The sequence below is a fragment of the Vidua macroura genome, chromosome 1 (genome assembly GCF_024509145.1).
Source record: "Vidua macroura isolate BioBank_ID:100142 chromosome 1, ASM2450914v1, whole genome shotgun sequence".
Lineage (NCBI taxonomy): Eukaryota > Metazoa > Chordata > Aves > Passeriformes > Viduidae > Vidua > Vidua macroura.
The window spans coordinates 142,271,309-142,287,149 of NC_071571.1; the positions used below are offsets into that span (position 1 = coordinate 142,271,309).

Here is a 15,841-nt window from a genome sequence, read left to right on the forward strand (position 1 = left end):
TGTAGTGCTCCTCACATACACTGGACACACACGTTCCCTTTCCCCCTACTCCAGGAGTGCAGGTCATGCTGCAACACACCAGTCTGATGAACGAGGCATAAAAATCCAGAAAGACAAATAAACAAAAATAAAAATAAAATAAAATAAAATAAAATAAAAAAAAAAAAAAAAAAAAAGGGAACATGAGCAATCAAAGTGAAATGTGGCCACAGCTCAAAGGAAGACACAAAAAGCAAGGCATTCCCAAGGGCAAATCCCACAGCAGCTGGTTGGCTGCCAGCTTGGATTGCAGAGTCCTCCAGGGCTGGGGGTTTTGACCATCGTTTCTTCTGAGGATACCAATGTGGTCTACAAAAGGCTCTGTGTTGCAATGCAGAGAATGCCTTTGTCTGGTAAATCAGTGATAGGAGAGCCACGATTCCCAAGTGCCACACAGGGGGCCTAGCAGCTGACTTGTGGTTTCAGTAAGTCATGGGCAAAGTATTGCCCCTCTCCTTCATTTCTTCTTTGCCTGGCTCTCCCCTGCCCCTGACTGCCCTCACGACATTTAAAAAGCTCCTCATATATTAGTTACAAAAATGAAAAAATGCAACTTTAAGAAATCCCTCCGCCTTGTCAGCACTGGAGGTTTGCTCAATTTCTCCCCCAAGTACCAAGTCATCAGTGTAGCTGCCAGAATACAAATTCTCACTGTACTTAAGTAAAGCTGTTTGCCCACGTTTGCATGGCATGATTTGTCTTGATGCTGTTAGCCTTGGCTTCACAGAGGAGAAAACATCATCCCTGGAAGAGGCAGCTTTGAGAGAGCTCAGATATACAAGCCCTACAAGAGCTTGTGCTGCTGCAGCTGCTCTGTGTAGGCAGCTTCAGGGATAAAAAGAAGCTATAGATGAATCTCTCCCTAAAGGCAGCCGAGGTCTTACTCCACTGCCAGCCACCAGCTCGGCACACGAACACTGGACCAATGAAAGTGTGCTCCAGTAAGTTGTGGCCTCCAAGCGAGTTCTGTGCATCAGCAAAGCCATTGTGGCTGCTCACACGAGCGTGGCAGCGGTGAGGGGCTGTGACCCAGCTTCACCCTGGGTGAGCGGGGGCACACTGGGTAGGCCAGTGTGCTTAATCTAGCAGTCAGGGTGCCCAGAGACAGCCCAGTTGTGTTGTGAACACAATTCCAGCGACAGGCAGGGTTTTTCCACGCTGTCCTATTGCCTGAATCTTCTGGCCAGGAAAAGAAATGCAGCATGGAGGACAGAGTTTGTCTAACGCCCTTCTTCTCCCCATTTCCCTGTCCACTCTGAGGCAAAATTAATTCATAAGAATCCTCCTCCAATGTTTCTTTAATTACTGATGTTGTTACTTGTATTGTGATAGCCTCCATGGGTCCTAGCCACATGGTTCTTATGCCAGCACAGACACACCACAAAGGCTTCAGAGCCCATCAAGCACACACACCAGAAACAAGAAACCTCAGTTGGCAGCTAGGGCCCTATCTTGGTAGGCACTACCCACACACATTGGCCAGGAATAATGCAGCTCACATGGCTTTATTAAAATATACTGGCAAACAGCTGCCTTTGGAAAAAAAACGAAGAGAGAGTAGTTCTCAAAGCAAAAGAGCTGCTTGTAATGAAGAGGCCAAGTAAGGCCCACAGGCAGCATTCCTCAAAGGATGGGGTGGCTCTTGAATTAAGTGGATTCTTCCAGACATTGTGAAATATTCATACCTTGAGGGAAGATTAGTTTTCTTGTTGGATAGTCATAACATATGCTCTTCCCTAAACACATTCATGAAAGGAGAAGAAGAGCAGCTCTTTATTTGCTGACATTGTCTCACTGTGTCCTTGTCTCTTACCTTTTATTTAGATTAAAAGGTCTTTACAGCAGAAACCATCTTTCATCTTCTTTGCATGATGTCACACATAAGGGGATGTTGTCCATGACTACTAGGAGGGTAATACAAATAAAATTTCATGGTTTGAGGCAGACAGAGGTTATCACTACTACAAACTGCAAACAAAAAAAAAGCTCTGATGAGCTCAGATGAACTCTAGCATAATTTACAATGATGACAGTAAATTCTAGTTCTAGTTTGATGCAACAAAAATTGAGTGGGGAGGTGAGGCGAGCATTGTGGAAATCAAAGAGAGTGAACTGTTCATTGTTAACAGAAGTCAAAAGATTCCTAGGGGTTCTTAGGACAGACAGGAGAAGATGCATCCCCCGAAAGAGGATTCATTTGCCTGCTCTACCTTAAGACAGTGCAACCTTTCAAGCCCTTGGCAAGACATATTAACTAGGCCATATTCCCTCTCCCTCAGGCCTCACAAAGCCCAATAAAGTTGTTATTGCCAAAAGGGTGCACTGCACACAGATGTGTTCAGCTATTAATGGGTTTTGCAATTATTTTCTGTCTAGTAGGATAAATGATGAGGAGAATGAGTACACCCTTGGGTTTGACCAGAAAACTGTTGAAAAGAGCAAAAAAGCTTTCTGGAAAGATAGAAGGAAGAAAGTGATCAAGTGCTAGAAAGAATCCTAAAGCAGTGAACTTCCCAGGGAAGCTCACACATCTCCAGTACTGATACGATCATGTGTCTGAACTGCTTCACTCAGCCATGTAGTGCAAGCACTGAGGTTGTACCTTGATGGTCTGTGAATACAAAAGTCATGGCAAAGGCTGGCATTGCCAATCTACTGCTCTAACTGGAAAAACAGCCAACAGCGTCCCAGGGTTGGGCATGGTGAGGTTTCTATACCTTCTTCTACACCTTTTCTTCAGTTTTATCAGTTTTTCTGAAAACTCATTAACTTGCCCTGACCACTGCTATGCTTGTTGCTTAATTGCTACTTATGATGAAACCAGGCCACAGAGACCACAGTGGATTTGTTACTTCTCTGGGTAAAAACTTTCCTACTGCAGTTTTCAGGACTGGGCAGGACCAAGCAGCACTGGTGGCAACTCTTCTAGGACACCATTTAAGACCTTTTTTGTAACAACACTGAATAAACTGAGCTGACTTACTACAATATCTCTGTCTAGCAAGAACAAAGACAAACAAATCAAAAGAATTAGAAAAAAATAAACTACACTGAAGAAATACACTCAGGGCTTCAGACCTGTCCTCCAATGACCCTCGCAACTCACAGGTTTTTTCAGGCCTTGCTCTGTTTTTCCATACGTGGAGGCTGCCTCCACATGGGAAACAACCAAACTGTTGATTCTGCAGTGCCTTGTTTCCCATACATCTTTTGCACTGCTGGAGAGGACTAGTGGCAACTGCTATTAAATTCAGCTTCTATGTCTTCTTATTGCCTTATACAAGTAGCAGTGCCTGAAGGAAGTGAGTCACAGCAGAGGGAAAGCACTGCTCAATGAACACATGCAAACAAAATGCAGAAATCCAGGATGGACTTTGCCCACAATTGCTCCCTTCCCCCAATAATTGCATGTGAAATGCATTTAGAGCAAAGAAAACTGTAAAACTTACATTTTAACTGCATCAGTGATGCAGTTTTTAACACTGTGGTGTATCTAGGGAAAATTATGAACCCCTTCCATAACAGGGCATCTGTGGGGCTCCAGTTCTGCATGTTGTGGGTGCCCAGAAATTGCACAGAAATTCCTACAGCTGGACTTCATCTGGAGGCTCTGGCCAGCTGCTGGAAACTCCAGAACTGAGAGCAGTTACAATTGCAATACTATTTGTACCATCTCTGGTTCAGAACATGTCGTTATTACAGGCTATTTTGTGGGCTCTCTTCCTTGTTAGTCCCTTAAGACAGGCTTTGCTGAAGTTACGGTTTTTCCTTTTGGCTCTCACTTAGGAAAACTGAAGATCACCAAGAGGAGAATTACTGCCAACATTGACCTTATTTTCACCCAAAGACACAAATCAACTACGTGTGACACACACTTTCATTCCCTTTTTCCATCTTTTCTTTCTTCTACCAAATATTTTAAGGTAATGAAGATCAGCTCAGCACTGAACCTGTAAAGAAACACATATGGGAGAGAAATTAGTCACAATGCTAGTAGTTCCAATAATAGCATCAGAAACATATATTCAGATATTTCATTTTACAGTATTTGAAGTGCAACAAGTCATTTGACCAACAAAAATGTTAGAAACCACCATCTGTCTGAGATTAGGGACCTCCACCAGCAGTATTTCAAAGCAATACCAAGCCCACAGGGAACAAATTATAGAGAGGACTTTCTGGCATACAAAGGAAAAAAGGCAGTACACAAAGTGGCTTGGTATTTTAAATTTGGAAAAATAGTAGTTGATAGTATTATTGTGAAAACAAATGTAAGCTGAAAGATGCTGGGAAGGAGATTGGAAAGGCAAAACAACTCACAAGGCCAGCTGATCTCTTGTGAAAGTATCTACTGAATTGCAGCATTTTGGAATTGCTGGTAACTCTGTAAACAAAAGATACCTTTAGAAAAAGGTGACTGTATGCATAATCCGGTGCTTCTTGTAACTCCCTTATTAGCTGATGGATTCTTGAAAAAGCATTCTTTTTTACCCAAACGAGTAAAACTATTTGGCCAAACACCAAGCTGTGGTGACACCTCGTGCTCATCTCTGGTCCTGTGCTTAGGTCACTACTTCAGCTAGAGATGTCATTTTTCAGACTGACATTAACTACAGCACAGGAACGACTCTCTTGCTTTAAACATCTTTTTCTTTGCTGGGGATACATGTGTAAGCACAATGCCAGGTCCTGCAGGAAAATCTCAGACTCGAGTTCCTCCGGTTGCAGCTCAACAGCTGGAATAGATGGTGTCATGAATCACACCAAAGCAAGACAGTGCCACTGCCTCCGGCAGGGAGCGGCTGTGAGTGACGGCAGCCTGGGCTCCCCGGAGGACAGAGCTCAACAGCAGCTCTTTCCTCAGACCCTTCTCATCTCAGGAAAAGACACAGGTTACAGCAGCCTGTCCAACTGACAGGGACTTCAGTGAGGAGGTGGTTCCTACTCACCCCTACTCTTCCCACCCTGAATATTTTAAATGCCATAAAAAAAAGCATCTGCCCTAATGAGAAAAATCCCGTGAACGTCCCAGGGCAGCTGACACGGCACAACAGCTCAGCAATGAGCAGCTGTACTGACTCATACGTGAAGCTGACCTCACACTGGCTGTTCAGCCAAGTCAGTTCTCCAAATTCAGTGCATCTGAGGAATTAGTGAAATTCTGTTTTGTGTAACAGGGAAAATGATATTTGAGAAGGTCTGATTTGTGACATTTTCATATAGACATGATTCTTGGTTTCCACACCACCTCTTAAAACCACACACACTCAGTAAGGAGACATTTATTCCATTATTTCTGTTTTCAAATTTTTGGTACAAAGTTTATTTTCAGAAGTTCTCACATGATCCTTTCTTCTACCAGCGTCTTTAGGATTTTTCTATCTCTGATTTATTTTCTTTATCTGTTGAAGCAAAAGCAATAATTGCTACAGAAAGAAATAATGGCAATAATACAAATATTTTACAGCAGCATCCATTCATTTCTGTGCCTCAAAAAAAATAACAAAAATAAATCCAAAGACAAGATCCATACAGCCACAAAGGCTTAGGTTTGTAATATCCAGAAGTATGCTGCGTTCCCATATACGAGTTGTACAAGTCCAGCACAACTTTCCAAGTTTGTGCAGAGCCTGATAAATAAGACACAGAAATATCAGTTACATTATACTGTTTCTAAGAACTTTTACTCTGTAAAATGTTTGGTCACTCAAAGCTATAAGCTTAATCACATATCAAAGAACACAGGCAATAAAGCCCATCTTACTAAAACATATAGTATTAGGCCAAACAAAATATAAGAGGACAAAATCTAGTGGTCACTGAAGCCTCTTCAAAAAAGGTTTAAAACTGAATGTTTCCATCATGTATCAGAATAAAAATGTACTGTATTAAAATTTGATTTTTTTTCTTTACAAGCTGTCTTTTAATCAGTCTTCTATTTACAGTGCAGAACTGCCACCTGCAGTAGTTTAGCTTTGGCACAACACTAAGTTCCAATCCTTTTGAGTATTCAAGTCCTGTGTGTGTCCAAAAATTTTCTTGGTTTCACGAAAGATTAGGCCCATTCACAGTTAACCAGTTATCTTGAAATTTTTCAAGAATTGCTTCCCCTTCACCACACTGGGCAGCTACAAAGGAAAGACATTGTAAGCTATTGCATCATTCAAAAGAAACTCTTCATTCTAAACAGTGACAGCATTGTTGCTTCCTTTAATATCACGTACACCAGACAGATCACACAGACAGCTACATACTGGACACCTTTCTAAAAACCTTGCTGGTCGTTAGTGAATCATCTTCCTCATACTTCAAATACATAACAATGCATTAACTTAATTTCATTTCACATGTCAAACAGGACATTTAAATATATTGCAATATATTATAGAAAATTGCAAAGCGCCATCATTTCTGTAAACGAGACTGACACCTGTTAACTCTCCTGTGCACTTGAAGAGCAGTACCTAGTGCCACATTTTCTATACAATATAAAGCCTTCCCAGGTAGGGCAACTCATTTTAGTGCATTTCTGTACAGACTGTAAGCGTACATGCAGATAGCCAACTATGCAGGGCTGGAAATACTTCTGTAAGCTGAAACTGGAAGATGGGGGGAACATTCTGAAATCACAGCAGAGCTCCTGTGGTTGATCATTTCATAGCATAGATGAGGACTTGACTCTTCTGTCATTCTAGCAGATTCTTTAGGGACAATTTCATGATAGGTATCTAGTACTGAACAAGCATAAGGAAATACTTTAATCAACTGGGACACAAATATTATGTGTCCTAACACATTCTAGGTTATGCACAGTCCAATGTTCACAGAGTAACTTTATCTCTAAAATACGTGATAAAACCCAAAGCATTTTTATGCCACAGTATTATAACCAAGGATCAGTTACTTTATCCACCACTGTAGTGCTACCTGCTCTAAATAAAAAAAGAAAAAAAAGAGGCCTCATTTCCCAACAAGCATCAAGTTGGAAGCAGAGGTCAGTACCACTGCTAAGCACAACACAAAGATCAGTGCTGCAATCCAGCCAGAAGATCTCTCTCTGTAATGTCAGATGTCTGCAGTGTCAGTGGCTGCCTGTAAGTCAGGGTAAGTCAATGGAGCTGGGATGCAGTTCCTCTGAGTGACTCCAGGCATGCAGGATGAGCAGGTTTGCATTCCTTGCTGTGCTGACTACTTACAGTGTCTTGCCCCAGTGCAGACATCAAAAGCGTAAGACAAATCCCACCTTAATTCATGAAAAGTGCTACAGAATGCTCAGTTATCCCTCTACATTTTATAATGTTGTGTGAGTTGGTTTTGCAACAACTGTTCACTGAAAAGGTGCAGATGCTCTTCACCACAGAAGGAGAAAAATCCCCAAGAACTCCAACCATTAAACCTGGAAATACTGGCTATAACCCACCTGTGCTTCAAAATATCCCTTTTTATAAGTGGGGGAAAAAATGCAGAAATTCGAGTTATTGTGTGTTAGTAGCCATTAAGGGGATTTTTCACTTTCTGTTGAAATTCTTATTTCAAAACATTTTCCTACAGAATTTTAATACATCAGCAAACATCAAGTAACTTGACCTGATAAGTTTGTGTCATGCTTCTTGGTAAATCTACTTATCCTAGGATACCACAAACTGGATGGAGAATACAGACATAACCCAGCACTGTTCAGTGTAGGGAACTGAATCCTCTACTAGCCCTTTCCATCTTTAATTTACACCATCATTCCAGGTATTATAAACAATTCTTAAAGTTCTACTCTTCTCTAGTCATTGATACTATCTCTCTATTACTACCAAATGCAAGCAAAATTGTTTTCAAAGCAAAAAATAAATTAAAGAAAATAGTTATATTTAATTGCACTCTACTTTTGTGCCTTCAGGTTAGGGCAGGGATATTTAACACTACAGAAGCTTAAAGATTATCTTCTCTCCTTGGGAGATATGAATATAGACAGGTATTGGACTCAGGTGGAGGATGCAAATCGGCACTGCCATACTTACAGAAGCAAATACTGACATCCAGCCTGAATACTCCGTTAAGTGCAAAAGGGAAAACACTCCCCACCTTAAACCACAGCCTGGTTACTCAGCAGCCAGAGATCAGCTGTCAAGAGTTACTGCTGTGCTCTCATTTCAGAGGAAAACGGAGGAGGAGAATGTCTGCATCTTTGGGCTTTCTGGCCTATGGGGACCGTGTACAGCCATGAATCACTTTGTATGGGATCCAGAAACCCTTTCTTGCTCTGTAGAGGGGAAATGAGTGCATTTGCCTGCCTCAAGCATTTCTTGATGAGAAAATCTGCTTTTGTTCAAGGTGAGCAAATAATCCATTAGAAAATGATTTCATGTCACTGCATGTGTTTCCCAATAATCAAAGTTACAGTCAGTAACTCTGAATTATGAATTACAGTTCATAATGTAATGAAAAAGCAGTTTTCAGCATGGTACCAGACAAGGTTAAAAAAGGCACGGCCTCACTTACTACAGTGTATTAGAGATAATACACTAAATTCTAATAATCAGGTACTAGGTATCTTTCCTCTTTGCTTTCAGACAAAGTAGAGATTTCTATGTGCTAAAAAGGAGTGACTGTAATAATTTACTCCTTCTGTCAGAACAGAAGGAGTTAAACTTGTTTTGCTTATCAACTTCTAGAAAAGTAAATTCTGCAGGGCAAGCAAAAGTCAGAGCCTTCGAGCTTCTGCGTTTTCCCTTCTGTTCACTTCTTACAAGCCAGCACTGTTAGTTCATTCAAACCTCCAGGGGAATATAGGCCTGACTTTCTTTATTCCAATACTAACTTTGGGGTCATTGAGAGGTGATACTGGGAAGACAGCAGTGTTTAAGATGGAACTGTGCTCTTTCACTGCAGTCGGAAGCGAGGGTGAAACATGCCATGAAGCAGGACGACACTGTGATGGTGGAGGTTGTCCCCGGTCCCCACTGCATTCTGTCTTTCAGCTCTTTTCCCTCTCCATTCTGGCACAGGATTATCTGTATTCTCTCTTTAGTTGAATTCCAGAGGCAGCAAAACTGGCACTATGAGAGCAGGTAGTCCTGGCAGAAACAGTAGATGAAGAGAAATGCACTAGCTTAGCTCTAAAGGAACTGATGTTCACAACTGAATTCTGATGTAGTGGTCCCAAAGAAGACTGAGAAACCAGCTACCCAGAGATAAGATCTAAGCAAGATCAGAGTTTCTTTGTCACAGTGTCAGTGACAATTACTGAAGCCTGGCTCATAATCTAAGAGGTGAAGCTCCACAGAAATACAGAAAACATACCACAGGTTCATCTAGACACAGTCCTTACCAGGCAGGAAAATCAAGAAAGTCACATGAACACTCACTCCTGGGCAGATGTATCTTCTTTCCCTTCCTTTCTAACTGCCAACATAACTCAGTCCAAACGGCTTCCAAAACACCTTGGAAGTGTGCATAAGCTGTAAGAGGGAGCCAGGCTTGCAGGGGTGCACTGCTGATGAGCACAGAGGTGCTCAGAATCATAATAAATTAAGACACTTGTTGATGTGCTTAGGTTCAGGGAGTTTCTAGGGATTGGTAGAATGAGAAGGTGCCATATCCTTCCCACTCCCCAGGCCATCCCTGTTTCTCTTGATGACTATACAGTGCCCACAGCAGCCTAAGGGTGGCTGAGATGAATCTGGGCTAAACCACTGTTACCAGAAGTTTTGAGTTCCCACCAGCCATGACCACAAATCAGAGGTACAACTGACCACAACACCTTCCAGTGCTTCCTCTGTCAGTCCTGACACGGGAGGCCTCTGGAAGGAGTTTGCCTCTCTCCCAGTGCAAATATACACATGCTGTAAACATGAAACACACTGGTAATTAATGGACTCCTCAAACAGGAATAACTGTCAGACTATGGACAATAATGAATGCATACAACTTCTGTCTTCAGGCTGAACCCACCCAGATTTTCCTCATCCTTGGTACAACTGAAAGGCTTAAAATGTGCATGCAGCTCAACATGCTATGTGTAGACTCTGCATCTCTCATTAGCTGGTTCACAGCACATGGTTTAATTTCAATTTTATGTTCTGCAAAGAGATAATTTTCTCACTGGGCTGTAAATACCAGTATAACCGGTGGAATACATGGAACTTTAGTATTTACAGCAACTGAGAATCTGGCCCAGTATGCATCAGCCACTGTCTCTGACCATTCTACTGAAAGAAGACCTCCAATCCAACTATATTGAGTCTGATAAACAATGTATTTCCTCTTCCTGTGTTTTTCAGACCAGATGTGCTAAGGCCTACCTTTGTAGCTGAGTATTATATAATAGAACACTGCCAAAGTGGAAAATATCCCAGTTCAATCACGTAATTAACTTGGATCTTTGTATTTCCCCCCATTTTTAAAGACAGAATTCCTAGCTAACCTAAATAAGGCTCTGCTAACAAAAATGGAGATATTTATTTGGACAAGCTGCTTGGCTGTTTTGGGTTTTTTTAAAGAAAATTAATTCTGGGTCAACTTCAAGGATTAAGGCAACTCCAGATTTTGCTTGCTAGAGGCATATTCCCAAGGATTTGGTTTAATATTTTTGGAAACTTAAAAATAGCGATTTTCCTTCTAGCTTTGTTCTTTCCTACTCAGCAAGCACAGATTTTTGACCCTGTATTCCCAACAGAGCTTGAAGCTAGCGTGACTCTTTCTTGTATCCGCTGGCATCTACAACAGCACACTATTACCATCATTCACACTATTACCACACAAATGAGAATCCTTCCCAGCCCCATGCTGAAAAGGGCAGATTTTGATCTCTCTTGTACCACCTCACATGCAGAGTCATAAACAATCCCATGAAATATGCTGACAACATGGGGTTGCTTCTGCTCCACTCCAAAGTTAAAATGAGGGATTCTCGGCTATTCCTCTCTAGCAATGCTGGCCACTTTGTGTCTCACCAACCTGAGCCTTGGAAGCCAGGGAATAGTTTCATCATCAAATTCATGACATATACCATAAGCTATTGCCTTTTTCTCCCCAGTAATCTTAAAACAGTCAGAAGAGGTAACCCAGTAAATGGCTTTCCTATGAAACATCCTCCTGGAGCTCAGGGAGCTTATTCAATCTGTGAGCAGAAGGGCAGCTACAAGAGTCCAGGGCGGAAGGTCTGGGAGGGTAACAACATTTTTTGTCAGACATTACTCCCTTTCTTACTTTAGCCTGGGCTTCAGCCACAATCAGATATGAAAACCTGATCCAACATGGACTCCTCTGCTTCAGAAAATAATTACTAAAAGGGCTTTCTTGGGTTTTTTTGAATTATCACAGTCCAAAAGAAAGACTAATTCTAAAATTCTAGCATAGGTTCTTGGAGATGGGGAGACATTAGGTCCCATTTTCTCTGCACTAATCTGTCCTCATCAGTCATCAGATGCAGAAGCATACAGAGAAGATGCTGTCAGATGTGCAAAAGGAGATTGCTAGTATCCATTAGTGCCAATGTAAAGGCAGACAATGCTGGTGACAGCAGCACCAATTCATCACCATCTTTTGACATCTAAATATAAAGTAACTTATCCCTAAAAATGCATGCTGGCAGTAGCAAAAATATAAACTACTCTTCCTCAGAGTAACAGTTCTCTAGAATGCCAAACATCTGCCTAAACTAAATTTGTGTGAATTTGGCCCATTCTTTTAAGTTGCTAATTCAAACTGCACTATAACTTCACAGTATTGAGACCAAATAGGTTTTTTTTTTTCCTATTTTATATACACTTATTTAAGATGGGAATGTTTTGTATCAGATTAAACTACTTCTGGAGTTCAGTTTGGGCAGATCAAACCACCTCCAGAAGTAAGTGTGTTCACCCAGCAGTCCTAGGAGCAATCAGCACAGTGGTGAGTTAAATTAGGATGTTTTACTTTTAAACCTGCCCACAAATCACTCAACTGGGTTATCACTGAAGAACAATTCAACAGTAACGTGTTTGTAGTTACTAAGCATCTAAAAGCCATATAACTTCATTTTTTTTGTGAATTCAACACCATGTCATTGCCACAACTTACTCGAAAACCTTTCTTACTAGCACCAAAAGATGTTTTTCATCTCTGTATTCTTACAAACCCCTAGGCAACTCTGAACAACTTTTAGGCAGTTTTTGTCTTTTGTTAACCTTAAAACTTAGTGTCAAATTTCAAAAAAATTACTTTTTTTTTTTTTTAAATATAGATACTTCTTTACCATTTCCAACAAAGGAAAGAAAGCACAAGGTAGAAGTGAGTGTTACTATTAACTGCATCAAGTCTGTCAGGCATTTAAATTAGACTGATGTAGGATACATTGATTACACTGACTGTAACAAAAAGCATCTTCTAGCATCAGACTCATTCAGTTAGCTCATAATTTTCAACAAGGAACACTTCAGTCCAAATTCTGTAAACCCAAAACACTCCAAAGATAATGCAAAAGGTGCAGATATCACCTTATTTTCTGAAACCAATCAATCCTCACCCCTAGGTTCATTGGTTCCTTTTGTCACACTTTTCCCCTTCTCTTTTGCTCTCAATGCTTTCCTTAAGAAATAAACCCAGGCCTTGAAACCTTTCAGATGAAGTGATGTTTGCAAAAAGACATCTAATGTTTTTGTGTTTTCCTCCTTCACAAGCAGGCAATGTTCTCTTACAGCAACAACAACAACAAAAAAGTGTCTGTTTTTTTTGGAATTAAACAACATAAGGCAATTAAATATTGAGAAGCAGTCACGTGTATGATGAACATGAACCTTCCCATCGGTAGTGTGGAAAAGAAGGAGCTGAACTTGATCTGATTTGTAACCCCCTGTCCCAGGCCAGGCCTGAGGATGTTCATCTCTTGTAGCAACAAAGCAAACAGTTCTTGCCTGCACAGGCAGCATCTTGCCCAGGTACTCTTATGTGGAAGGAAGATGCTAAGCAGCTGCTTGCTAAACTGAAGGCCATGAAAAATCATTTGGCTCTTCACCATAACATCAAACCTAATTCATAGGTTTTTGGCCCCCAAATTCCAAATTGTACATCAGTCTGTTTTTGAAAGTTTACGTTTAACATGTCTGGGGGGTTCCCAAGTATCACTATCATCTGTTTCTTCCTCATCCTCCTGATCATCCAGCATTTCATCTTCCTCCTCATTCTCATCAAACAGCTCTATTCCAAGTTCTAATCTTCTTTGCCTTTCTGCAAACCATTCTCTGACCTGCTCATATCCCATGTGAGATTTGGCTACCAGTTCATCAAGGTCTTGCTCATTAAGGAATTTGTGCTTCATATAATAGTCCTTCAGGATTGCTGTTCCAGTTTTAAATTTTATGACAGATACACCTCTGTCCCAGCAATTTAACCTCTTGCTTCCCCGAGGCCTCCCCCGAGGTCTCCCTCTCCCCCTCCCTTTTGGTCTTCCTCTCCCTCTCTTCCTTGCAAAGCCTTGGCCATTCAGACTGTTTGCACTGGCACTCTGGTAATAGTAATACCATTTCAATCCACCATTTTTCCAGGCATAGCGAGTATCTCCAAACCAGCTCACAATTTCTGACCTTGGAAGCCCAGTTTCTTCTGCCAGCTTGTTGTATTCTTGTGGAGATGGCCACTGAGTACGGACAAAGGAACTTTTGAGCATGTGCAACTGCTCTGGTGATTTTTTGCCTATTTTGCTTGAAGTAGAACACCCTGATTTTGTTCCTGCTGCTCCATCTCCCACAGATGTTTCTCCAGACTCCTCTTTAGAGCTGCCAGCATTGCTTTCATTCATGTCAGCTCCCTCTTCCTTCAAGACATTTGATTTCCTTTTTTCTATAAACCAGGCATCAATCTCTCTCCTGGTCAGTTTTGTTTGGGCTCTTAATCTATTCATCTCTTCCTCAGTAAGGACAGGGTTATTAAGAAAACTTGCTTGGAGGACTTGCAGCTGTTCAGAAGTCTTCTCTTTGAATTTCTGTGGGGTGAAATCAGGAAAAGTACCCCAAGATGGCTTGCTCTGTGGAGTGACTCCTGTTGGAGATTCATTCATTTCATCACTTGAATCAATAACAATGGTGGCACATGAATCACTGTTGAGATGAATCCCATGATTATTCTTTGAGTTTCTCTGATTGTAGCGTGTATCACTGAACCACTTTTTGATCTCTCCTTTAGTGAGGCCTGTTATTTTCATAAGCCTAACAATTTCTGAGTCTTGAGGAAACTGGTTTTTAAGGTAGCTGACTTTCAATTCTGCCAGTTGTTCCTTAGTTTTTTTTGCTCGGATGCCAAAGGAGTCAGGATTCATCAGTGTGGATTCATTTTTGATAGGCTGAGGGGCTGGAATGGCAGCTACTTGTTTGGTTTCTGCAATAGGCTGAGCACTGTGAATCTGACTCTTCTGTAACTGTGTTTGGTTTGGGACTCCTGCTACAGTCAAAGCTATTGGGGCTGTTACTGGTAATGTATTTGTACCTGCAACTTGAGTGAGAACAAGTCCTGGCTGACCAACTATTTGGCATGTCTGTAAAATTGAAGGTAAACCATTGCTAGAGGCCGAAATGTGTGCTGGAATAACGGTAATTGTCTGTGGCACAGTATGCACCGTGCCATTAAATTGTTTCCTCCTTGCTTCCTCCACCTCCTCTGGCGTCCAACTCACTCCATGTTTCAGACGCTGGGCAGAAAACCATATTTTAATCTGTTCTTCTGTGTACTTAGCTTGAGAGGAAAGAACAGTGATTTCTGACATGGTTGGATATGGGAATTTGTTGTAGGTGTTAAGCAAAAGAGGATTGTTATCCAAAGCAGTGTTATAGGCTGGAATGCTATTTACAGGTATTAGTACTTTTGGAATCAGGTTAGAATTCTGTGGAGCTGTAACAGCTGTTATAACCTGTGCCACCCCAGGCTGAAGCACTGGTGCCGGGGTCACTACTGCCCCAGCCACATCTGTTGCACTGCACACCACTGAATGGTTTGGTTTTGATTCAGAAACTGCCAGTGGGGGGTTTTCTACTACATCTTCAGAGTTTGGCTCATTTTCAGTTCCCTTTTCTTCACCAGGAATGTCATCAACTGTATTGTGGAAAACAGCAATACGTTTAGCCTCAGGTTTGCTTTTCATCATTTTCATGATAGGAGTTTTGCTAATGGAGATCCCTGATGAGGGGACCTCAGAAGAGTCAGCCTGTCCAGCATTTTCTTCTCTAACAAAACTCCCATCGAAAGTGAGATCATTTACTGTCTGTTCAAAGATTGTCTGGTTATTACGTTTCACCATAGTCAATTTAAAATTCTCCTCTCCAGGGTGGTGCTTCAAATTATGTTCTGAGAGGGCATCATATCTTTTGGTAAGGAAATTACATTCTAAACAAACGTAGGATGAATTTAATACTACGTTGGGGTGTTCTGAATCCACATGAAAAGTAAACATATTGAGATCTGGAGTCTGAAAAGTACAGTATTTACACTCATAACCACCTTCTACTTTATTTGTGTTTTTCTTATTGTCTGAATCCACACACTCATGAACATCCTCATCACTTGTTACACCCTCTGCTGTAGGGTTATCTGCTGGTGTGAGCACAGGTGGTCCTTCCTCCAAGTCTGACACCATTTCTAGATCTGGATCCTGCTCATTGGCTAAGACCATGCAGGGTGTTGTTGATTTTCGTTTACTTGCCATGACTGTTACTGTGAAAATGATAACGACTGGTCAGATATAGACTTAGCTTCAAGCTCTTCTTGATTAATAATAATAATAATAAAATAATAATAATAATGGCTTTTGGTACTTCAAGTCAGTTCTTGTAAAGTCTCA

General features: G+C 41.3%; 1 protein-coding gene across 2 annotated transcripts; it reads right to left on the reverse strand.

Annotated features, from left to right (window-relative positions):
* Positions 1–5,305: 5,305 nt before the first annotated feature.
* ZHX1 (zinc fingers and homeoboxes 1) lies at positions 5,306–15,808 on the reverse strand. Of its 2 annotated transcripts, none has more exons than XM_053980187.1 (2): positions 12,539–15,808; positions 5,306–6,167 (listed from the first exon to the last, which is right to left on the reverse strand). In XM_053980187.1, the coding sequence occupies exon 1, from the start codon at positions 15,704–15,706 to the stop codon at positions 13,082–13,084; it is 2,625 nt and encodes an 874-aa protein (XP_053836162.1). In that variant the 5' UTR covers positions 15,707–15,808; the 3' UTR covers positions 5,306–6,167; positions 12,539–13,081. The 2 variants fall into 2 exon arrangements, with proteins under 2 accessions (XP_053836162.1, XP_053836153.1); XM_053980178.1 differs by having other exon boundaries at positions 5,306–6,773.
* Between the last annotated feature and the right edge of the window lie 33 nt (positions 15,809–15,841).

Excerpts from the sequence above, each read along its gene's own strand:
- ZHX1 (XM_053980187.1), bottom strand. The coding sequence starts at position 15,706 with ATGGCAAGTAAACGAAAATCAACAACACCCTGCATGGTCTTAGCCAAT.